General features: G+C 43.2%; 1 protein-coding gene across 1 annotated transcript; it reads left to right on the top strand.

Moving 5' to 3' along the window:
• Positions 1-536: 536 nt before the first annotated feature.
• On the top strand, positions 537-1,681 carry SST (somatostatin). The gene is made up of 2 exons (XM_075555623.1): positions 537-674; positions 1,469-1,681. The coding sequence occupies exons 1-2, from the start codon at positions 537-539 to the stop codon at positions 1,679-1,681; spliced, it is 351 nt and encodes a 116-aa protein (XP_075411738.1).
• Positions 1,682-11,052: the final 9,371 nt, after the last annotated feature.

Raw genomic sequence — 11,052 nt, 5'->3', positions numbered from 1 at the left:
GATTCTTGGAGCGCCGCTTTGCAACCTCCCCTGGCCACACTCAGACACCTGTGTCTTGCGTGTGCCCTCTGAGGCGTCTGAGCACCACGGCAGTCGCAGAGTGGTGTGTACGAAGCTGTTCAACTCGGAGTTAGTCTCGGCCAAGGCGGAGTGCTAGAGCCTGTTAGTGAGTCCCTGTGAGTACGCGAGCGTGGTGAGTGAAATCCCGCGGTGAGGACGTGCATAGCATTGAGTGACTTAAAATATTGTTTGGAGAGGGTGACATGTGTTCAATCACATGTGCCTGTGCGGGACTTTTCTTTCTTTTTTTTAAAATAAACAACTTTGAGTCGTGTGTGTGGCCTCCCCCCCCCCCCTTTCTGTGATTGATTTGGCGAGGCTAATGGGGCGTAAAAGCCCTGGTGAGATCTGGGGGCGCCTCCTAGCCTGACGTCAGAGGGAGAGTTTAAAAGGGGGGAGCCGGCGCTGAGCACACCAGCCGCTCGGGCAGACGTCGCTGCGGTCTGCCGACTCCGCGTGTCCCAAGAGCCGCCGAGATGCTCTCCTGCCGCCTCCAGTGCGCGCTGGCCGCGCTCGCCATCGTGCTAGCCCTGGGCGGTGTCACCGGGGCGCCCTCGGACCCCCGACTCCGCCAGTTTCTGCAGAAATCCCTGGCTGCGGCTGCGGGGAAACAGGTAAGGAGGCCCTCGACGTCTCCCCTCCCCTCGCCCGGACCCCCAATCCTCCTGTAGCCTCCCCCATCCCAAAGCTCTCAGCCAACTTTCAAAGCCCAGACTTTTTCCCTCCTAGACAGTACCCCCCTTTTTTTCTGATCGCGCAGTCGGTCGGGGTTCAGGTAAGATTCTTGGATGCTCCAAAGGTGCCAAGACAGCCTTTCCGGTGCGTCCCAAAAGCGGACCGCGGGAGGTGCTGACCCAGGTGCTGAAAGCGAGGAGCGGGAATCTGCTGCCTGCTCAGGTCCCAGCGCCCTGCCCTGCCTGCGGCCCGCCAGGCTGAGGCGGGGACGATGGGCGCGCTGGCCTCTGGAAGGGGGTCTTCTTCCCCACCGCTGACTGTGCAGAAACAGCACCCTTCTGTTTTCACAAGGCAGGCTGTCGAGATTCAGTGCGGTGAAAACTGCTGACACCTGTTTATGTTGGCTCAACTGCGGTCACAATCTGCAGAGAGTTTTCTTTTTCTGGGTGCCTTTTCGTCTACCAGGGCAGAAAACCCGGAGGAATGCTGGGGCTGGCTCTTAAAGCCTTTTGGTGTAACTTGGGACTATAGAAGCTACCCGTATGTATGAATGTCTTAAGCTGATTAAATAGGTCAGAGTGGGCATCCGTGAAACTTGGGGGGTTGGGGGTTGAATGAATCTGCTTTCTCCAACCAGGCATTCCATTTCTTCCCTATAGCCACATCAGTGTTATCATCGTCATTCTGCACCCCTGTCTCCTACCCACCAACTTTCTCCCCTTGCCCTGTACAGGAGCTGGCCAAGTATTTCTTGGCAGAGCTGCTGTCCGAACCCAACCAGACGGAGAATGATGCCCTGGAGCCGGAAGATCTGCCCCCAGCTGCGGAGCAGGATGACCTGCGGCTGGATCTGCAGAGGTCTGCTAACTCAAACCCTGCCATGGCCCCCCGAGAACGCAAAGCCGGCTGCAAGAACTTCTTCTGGAAGACGTTCACGTCCTGTTAGTTCCACCAATTGTCCCAATTACGCAGCTGATCCCTTTTCTCCAAACCCCCTCTTTCCTCCCTAGCCCCACCCCCAAATCCTCAGCAAGACCCTTGCATTAGAAATTGAAGACTGTAAATATCAAATAAAATTATGGTGAAAATATAGAAAGCAAGAATTTGATTCTTTATTGTGTTGCTGTTCGATCACACATGACGAACTCGAATTGCGAATTCAGATGAGTTACTTCAGATACACACGTCAATCCTCACACACAACGATAACTCCCAGTTTCATTAAAAGCTACATTTAAAATAGTAACTCCTATAGTTCGGGTCATTTCAAAATAAAGTTATTTCAAATAACCTTACATCGTGACTTTATTTCAATGACGATTGTTGGAAGTGGCTGCTATAAACATTCATTAATATTAAATACACTCAGGACAGCACGTTAGATTGTTGAAATGCATATTAGCTTAATGCTTAGGCAGGTTGCAATGTTAAGCTATCCTCTGTGCTGGTATATGAAATATGGGGTGTGTGAAAAATGACTGGGGAAAATTACGTACAATTTGGGGGGGGGCAGAAACTGGCTTGAATAATTAAAATAAAGTTTGGAATCTTTAAATTTTAATTTGTAAATATTTATTTGGAGAAACACCATTGCGTTTACATCATCTTTGAAACCCGCTTTTGCAATTCAGCTCGGCTAAAACTTCTGAATAATTTTTACCAGATGGAAGCATCCCTGCGATGATAAAATTACCGTACTGGAGCACAATGGATTGTAACAAATATGTAGAGTGGGCCACCACCTCATGAATGCTAAATGTTATGGAGGGGATGGAAACTCGCTCTCACGATCACAGAATCACTTACAAAGATCTCCGAACAGGCTCTTTTAATTGCATTACAGCCAGAGTCAAATAAAGATGTGAACATGAATAAGAAAACTCAATAAATGTGTTTATTAGTAGCATTATAGCAACTTAGTAAATGGTGCAGTTCAGGATGCAGAGAAAAGATGGTGGTAATTTAACTTGCAGAGCCATGAACTAGGTGTGCTTCACTATCTGCTGCACTTTTATATCAACCCTTTACATTTAACAATTCTGCTGGGATAATCAATAATCACAATAAAATGCTACACCGTGCCTTCTGTTGGAATAACAAATCAAACACAAATACAGACTCAATGTAAATCCCATAGTCGGAGCTTACAGAGATTTCAGAGGAACTGCATGCACTGTGAAACATATTTGCATTAAATAATACACATTTTAAATATGAAGTCAGCTTTGTGGAAGTTAATTCCTGAACAGCTGAGCAAACAAGAGAAAATTCAAGCCACTTTACTAAGCTCTGTGAAAACCTAACATCCTTTGAGGCTTTGTGCATCTTTTATTTACAAAACTTTTAGGGGGGAATTAATGCATGTCCAATTAGGGGACCTCTCTGTGCTAAATGCTCTGTGTACATTTGGTTGCCAACCAACTCAGCTGAGTAAGAGAATCACATTAGTATGATTAAAGTATGGACAAGAATGCAACTTAATTGTTTTTTGAGCAGCATGTAGAGTGCATGAGGACTGGGGGATTTTAACATTTCAGTGTCAGCTTTCGTTGTCAGTTCCTGATTTTAGTATGGAAATAATTGACCAACATCATGTGCCAACATATATATTTATTCCTTATTTAATGCTTAAATTAAATGGAATACTTTATCAGAGTTAAAATTTCTTTCTGGCTCCTTTGAGCAAGCAGAGGGTTGTAATAGGGAGGGCATGAACATCGATTTCAGGTGTGATTGGCAAGGATGCTGAGGGAGGGCTAAATTTGGGGTACTTAAAAAGTAGAATAGAAAATAGTGCCTTAAAAATGACAAAGAATCTTTTTTTAACTTCATATTTAGTTCACTTCAATTCCTCCAAAGTTTGATCATGGAGCCCAGCATTTCATTCTGTTTATTATGTAGCCACAATGAACCTTTTATATTTTATTTCCATTTTTCCCCAATATATGCACAACTCTCCTTTCCTGGGAAGCTTGGACAAGGTATTTTTCCATCGTGGAGCTCAGGCTTCCCCGTGCAAACGGGCACACGAATGGAACCACCCACGGAGGGCTGCATGGATTCCCTGAGCCCATGTCTTCATGGCTCTTCACACAAGGTAGATCATTGGTAGATGTTACTTGTTACACCTGGTGCTAATTTTGTTCTGACCTATGCTGTGCTTTCTCACTCCTTCCTTTGCTTTTGCAATTTTTTGTTATATTCATGGGTGTAAATCTAACCCAGCCCTTATTTTTCTTGCTCCATAACATTTTTACTTTTTGCTCTCAAATGAAATTTTTTCCTTTCTCTGAGTACTCATAGAATGCACTGTAGTTGTGTGGGTCTGTGTGCGAGAGTGTGTGCACTTGCAATGACTAGATAAATGTCCGATCCACGCAGTATCTCCCGCAGCGTCTTGTACACAGTGCCGGTAAGTTCTCTGTAATCATTGAAAGAATGAGTAAATGAGACGTGAGTGCGTGGCCAATCTCTGTTGACTAGGTGATCGCGGCCTGCCTTAACATTCTAGCAACACAAGGAAATTGCATTAGGTGCTGTTCTCAGTGAAGCTGTGACGTCGGAAAGTGAGATCACATGGTTTTGCTTTTAGTAACCTTGGGTAGTTTCCATTCTAACTTCACCACCTGACGCCGACTTCAATAGAGCCTGCTCAACGGCCCCCACACTTACAGTCACCACAACTTTGATCCCATTTGCTTACTTTAAGAGCGTGCAACATTTTGGGTTTGGATTCAAACGATCAGAATACTAACCTTGGCTCAAACTGTCCACAATGTACAAGTAATTCTCCTTCATGGTGGCATAAGTGAAGGGGACATAAATAGACTTTGAGCTCGGAGTAGCAGCTATCGGAGGAGATGCTGAAATAATCTTCTCACAACGCATTGTACTGAGTGCGGATGTACAACGTGACGGGTTTGCATGCCCAAGGTAACAGAGTACGTGGATGCAGAGCCTCATGCAGGTTCCCCCCTCGTGCGGCAGGCTCCTTCTGATTATTCTACACAATGCCCCCTAAGGAACTGCCCCTCTCAATAATTGATGCGCTTCATCAGTCTCATTTGAATACTAATTACGTCCCTTGAGTTTCTTCATCTTCCACTAAACAAAGTCCTCTTATGAGAGAGAACAATAACATTTTGAAACAAAATAGCTTCCTGTGGTTATTGAGAGACTTTAGGAAGACGGAGTTAAGGCATTAAGATGGGGTGGGGGGGAGGGAGTCTTTTTTTTTTTTTTTTTAATTAAATCGGACCAGAGGAGCACAGAATGATTTTGGCTTGGAGTGGAGACAAAGGAGCTGCTGTCACAAGGAGCTGGACGTGGATAACATGCAGAAGGAGAGATGGTCTTTAGAGAAGAGTTCCACATGCACGGGGCTAGGGTGGAGACGTCTCAGGAAACAGACCTAGCTCTCTACTCAGCGAGGAGGGGCTCAGGTTACCAATAGATGTGCCAAAGACTTGCTGGGAGCTGGGAAAAAGTTTGTATGTCAAGGGTCCTGTTTGGGAGGATGGAAACTGGTAGGGAAAACACGGATGGAAGCACATTTCTTAAAAATGGCCAAAGGCTTTATGGGCTCCCTGGAAAGGAGACAGTGTCCATAAGCCCCTCTTTCTCTCTTTTTTTCCTCAGCGATTTTTCTTTTTAATGATGGGTTGAAAATTTAACATTTTTGTTCTGAATTGAATGCATAAATTGTTGGTAGAATGTTATAGTATATACTTTGACAATATAGTATAGGGCAGGTGGACAGTTGCTACTATTCTGCTATCTATGAAGAGGCTGAGAAGCAGAGATCAAGGGACTTTCCCACGTTGTCACTAGGGCTCGACTGCTAGCTGAAGGTTGGTGGTTTTGATTCACTCACGGTTGCTGCTTCTGTGGGAAGGTGTCTTGGAAGACAGGCCTCCTGCCTGCTTCAGAAAGATCCCAACCTTGAAAATCCTTCATACAGGGCAGTTCTACTCTGCACACCCAGATGACCATGGATTGGAATGGACTTCGGGGCACCTGACAACAACAACAACAGCAGCAGCAGCAGAGTTAGACTCGGATCATCTGAATGCGTCTAAGGCAATGTTCTTCCCACTGCATCTAAGGAGAAGAAGGGAGTTAATGAGGAATTGCTCCTTGATGGACCAAGGAAGACAATATCAACTCCAGGACAGCTTAACTTTACTCTTTGAGACAGCATAGGGATAAGTATCCTAATATGGAGAAGAGAAGGAATTTAGGACCTGTGATTGGGATTTAATTTGGTGACTTTATTAGGACATTGTTTCAAAGAAAGCATCTTTCTATTCACCAGTGCAACATCCTGGCTATTAACTCAAACCAAACTCACTACGATCAAGTCCATTCTGATTCATGTGGTGTAGTGGTGATGCATTGGGCTGCTAGCCACAAGGTCAGCTGTTCGAACTCACCAGTTGCTCCAAGGGAGAAAGTCTTGGCTTTCTACTCTTGCAAAGAGTTACAGTCTCAGAAATCCACAGGATCTATTCTGTCTTATCAGGCTGTTATGATCCTGGCTATCATTTTGCTTAAAAATGAATAAAATACATAATATGTACATTAAACAATCTCATGTTCTTAATCACTAATTTCTCCACAGTCCTGTATACAGAGATATGAGTTCAACTCAGATTGTGTGCATTTAAAACCTGGAAGTGGTTATTAATATATTGGCCCAGTCCTTAGCATCCAGGCCATGGAATCCATTTCACTTGTGACTGGTAATGGCAACACTTTTCTCTGTGGACCTGGGAGGTATAGCTTGTGAAGAGTTGACCCGAGGGGCTTAACTTGGTGACTTTTTGATTTTTGATGGAAATTTATAAATTAGGTCACATTTTACACAGTAGGGCTTTTACATAGAATTTGAAAACATCCCAGGTCACAGAAGGAATCATCCCTATTATCTTTACATCCCCCTGGAAAACGAGACACTGAGATGGTCAGATTATTACCCAGACATTAAATGGTACCATGAAAATAAACACTAGTCCAAAGAAATCCAGGACATTTGAAGTAGAGGTCAAGGAGTTAAGAAAGATAATGCATTCTTGGTTAATTGCTGCTTAATTTTGTCTTTCCTGTATAAAAAAATAAAAGTCAATTTCCAGTTCTGTGTTGCACACTTTATGAAGGAAGCCATTCAGTTGCCCTAGAATTCTATGCTGGGTAATAGTCTGACCACAAAAAAATGCACATAATGAGAGGCAAGGCATACAAATTAAAGGAGAGCGTAGCTCTTTTTTTCTCTTACTTTTCAATCTGCTTCCCCCACTTGTCCCCCAAACACAAGGATGGAATGTATGGATTGGAATAGACTTCCCATTAATGTCTTCGTAATTATTTTTATTTGTTGTAATGCATGGAACAGTACGATCTATTCATGATTAAGACTTATACTCAAGTTCTACTGTTTTCATACGGTCTTCTGTAAGGCCCTGTCTTGCAGACATGTTCTGGGGTCCGAATGGTCAGAACCCTTATTTGGGGACTATGTCTCAGTCATTGCAGTGAACTTTTATTGTTGCTACTGCTGTCTTTCTCTTCACCGTCTCCCACACTCCTCCTTCCTGGTCCTCCTCTTCCTCTGGTTTTCCCTCTCTCAGACCCATTTCACTCTTTGACAGTAGCATACTGAATTATTTTTGGTAAACTTCTGTGCATTCTCAACCATCAAGTTGGAATGGAATTGACTTCACTTCAAGTTCAGGATTGATGCTCAAATGAATTAAGTCAATTAACATATTACATGTCCTGGTCATAGAAATTGATTAATGGCTTGGCACATGACCAATCATAATGAACCTTAGGACTGCAAAGCAGCTCTTTCTTGCTGCTTGTGGAAGAGAAAGCATGCAGCCCCGAGAGCCGTCAGCAAGCACAGTGAGAGTGGCAGTGCATGGTGGAAGCACTGCTGCAGAAGGCTGCGTGGAGAGATGGGAGGAAGCGGGGTCGCTGGTGGCCTCACTGAACTATAATATTAAGTCCATCAAGAAAGTTTTAACCTCTATGCTTTTCAAATACATGACCCAATAAATGTTCTTAATTTAAAAATAGTCTGTTTTTGGTTTTCCACGACTTGCACCCCACAGACTTTTCTTTCTTTCTCCTTTTTAACAAAAAAACTTTAACAACAAAACAAAGGACTAAAGGATTAAGTTGTAAAGACTATAGAGCACTGCAAATCTCAATGAAACAAACAAAAGATCCATTCAAAAAGTGGACCAAGAACATGAACAGACAGCTCTCCTAAAAAGATACTCAAATGACTTAACAAACACAGGAAAAATTACCCATGACCACTAGCCATTTGGGAGATGCAAATCAAAACAACAATGAGATATCATTTTACAACATTTTATAACGAGAGTATAATTCAATAAAACAGAGAACAACAAATGCCAGAGATTAGAACTCTCTCTCACACACTGCTGGTGGGTCTGTAAACATGTAGAACACTGTCGAAAGCAGCATGGCACTACCTATCACAACTGAGAATCGCAATTCCATATGATCCAGTGAGTGATAACTCTGTTGGGTATATACCCTCAGGAAGTAAGAGACGCAACACAAACAGATGTATGCACTCCGATGTTCATTGCAGTGCAGTTTCCAATAGGGAGAAGTTGCAAACAGCCCCAAAGCCTATCAGTAGAAGAATGAACAAAGAAACTTTGGTGCATACACACAATGAAAACAATGGTGTTACCACAAAACACCTTGTGTTAGTCTGGGTAGACTAGAGAAACAAATCCATGGACACACATATGTGTATAAGAAAGAGATTTACATACAAGAACAACTGAACATTGAGAAAACATCCCAGCCCAGTCCAGATCAAGTCCATAGGTCTGATATTAGCCCATATGTCCAATATCAACCTATAAAGTCCTCTTCAGACTCATGAAACACATGCAATGATGCCGAATGAAGAAGATCACTGGCCAGAGGGTAGAAAGTCTTTGGGTCCAGTGGCATTGGAAACAACTGAGGGTTGACAGGGGTCTCTTTGTGGCTTCTCTGGGTTCCGAGGTCTGGTTGCATCCATGTGATTTGTCTTCTAGAATGTGTCCCAGGGAGTAGCAGAGAGAGATGTCTGTCTCTTCCACCTCCAAGGAGGAAGTCCCAGATTTCCCAGAATTCTCAGAAGGCCATGCCCACAGAAGTCTCATTGGCTATCTCCAGATTGACAGCCTAGACTCCACCCCTACACTCTTGATCCTTAAATTGACACCAGACAAGGTGAATAACACATACCTCCTGACATGGGTAACACCTGGAGAACATCCAGGTGAATGCAGTTAGTCAACCTCAGAAGACAACAATTGTATGAGACCAATGCGATAAGGACAAACACAAGCAGTGGGTCTCAGGTCTTGCAACCCTTCAATCCAGCCTCCCAGGCAATGGGGTGGTATGACTTTCTCACGCTACATCATTTATCACGCCCTTGCCTTTATTGACCACAAAGACAATTTCTACACAGAAGGCGACAGCTCAGCTTCGGACAGTTTCGCATAGGTTTGCGGGTGGGGGAAGGCATGGGAGAGGACCGAACAGTCCACAGCATATGCCAATGCCCTGTAGTCACTCTTTTTCAGAGAACACTCCTACCCTGGTGTGCAGTATACGCTGGTGGGGATTCATGACCAAGAGGAGTGGGGGATGCGTTTGTTTCTAAGAAGATGATCTTACTTGCACTGGTGTGTATGGGGGAGGGCCACGTGTTCTTGGGATAATGCTGGACAGTACTTTCATGGACCCTCCCAAGGGGGAGGACTGCCCTGTGCTATGTAGCTAATCATGCATTTTTTGAACCAAGTTTCTTTTCAGCCCTTGGTGACTCAGATCCTATACTACAGACTACCAGACTTTAGTCTTTTGTCTTCTTGAGATCCGCAGGACATTATATGGCCCTACCAAGTGAAACCCACCAAGTGGGTTAGGAAAACCCACCAAGTGAAGTGGACTTTATCATTGCAGATGAAAGGCACTGGTGTCCTCCTTTGGTTTGAAAGCTGGAAATCCCTAGGGAGAAGAAGAGGCCTGCTACCCAAGGTCATGGAGGTGGAAGTCCTTGGACTTTGGTTCAAACCTCTTGCTTTTGAGGTTTCACAGGCATGTATAACTTAATACTGCCATACATCTCACGTTCATTTTTTTTTTTTAGCTTTCTAAGACATGTCTTAGTTCTGCAGATCTAGTTCTGCTGTAGTGAGTGTTATTGAATTTTGTGCTGTCTAACATTCATTGTTTTCTCTAACAGGACTCAGTTTACTTACATTTTTAAATATGCCTAAGTGAACATTCTGTATATTGAAATATAGATTTAAAATGCCTCCCTGTATATGATAATCCCCCGTATCGCAATAGTATTTAAATGCTATATACCATTGGCTATTTTAATGAAAGTATTATTAAAATTACCAAAGGTCCCCTGGACGTTACTTATACTATCTCTCCAGAAGCTGCCAATGCTCCCACTAAAGTGGGAAATATATAGAGATCTCAGATACGTGCATAGATTTTGAGCCCACATGGAACTGTGAGCCTGAAGCTAAGAGCATCAGTTTTTATGCTGAGGGGTTGAAAACGTGGGTACTAAAGAAAAATGTGGTGAAAAAACAGATTGTGCATAAAGAATAGTGTCTGGGTCTTAAAAACTTGCCTTGAAACCAGCAGCCATCTTTATGAGGTGTCAGCTATATCCACACAGAAGAGGTGCACCAGCCCGTGTGATCCAAAGATTAGAGATGATAGATCCAAAATCAGGGGTGGGAATTGCATCTGAGCTTAAATTTTGAGCACCTGATTAGTAGGAGGCTATGACAGTGCAAGCAGAAATCCATTTGCACAGTGCCCCCCGTGGATTAGAACTCTGGAGAATCCCCTCTGACCATTTACCAGGCATTTGAATACTCTTGCAATCAGATGGAGTGCTTTGGAAAGTGGATTAATGCAGGTGTATTTATGTTAAAATTTAACATCTTATTATTTGTTTTCCCTTTTGACCTATTTTTAACTTTATCTAGTTTTTATTAATTTATTCTAGATTGACGTTTTTTCTGTTTTATTTGATTATTGTTGTTCAGGTTTTTTTTTTTTTGGTATGATTTTCTTTAGTTGAAATCCAGGATAGGGAAATATATAGAGATAATTACTGGGTTAATATTTTCTTAGGATTGTGACAGGGGCGGTTGTGGGAAATAGTGAATAATGATGAATATTCATTATTATATAATAATGAATTCAAGTTATAATGAATTCAAAATGAAGAAATTGTTCTAAAATTCATTG

The sequence above is a fragment of the Tenrec ecaudatus genome, chromosome 8 (assembly GCF_050624435.1).
Source record: "Tenrec ecaudatus isolate mTenEca1 chromosome 8, mTenEca1.hap1, whole genome shotgun sequence".
NCBI lineage: Eukaryota > Metazoa > Chordata > Mammalia > Afrosoricida > Tenrecidae > Tenrec > Tenrec ecaudatus.
Note: the sequence above shows the minus strand (reverse complement) of the source record. Positions and strands in the feature narration are given on the sequence as shown.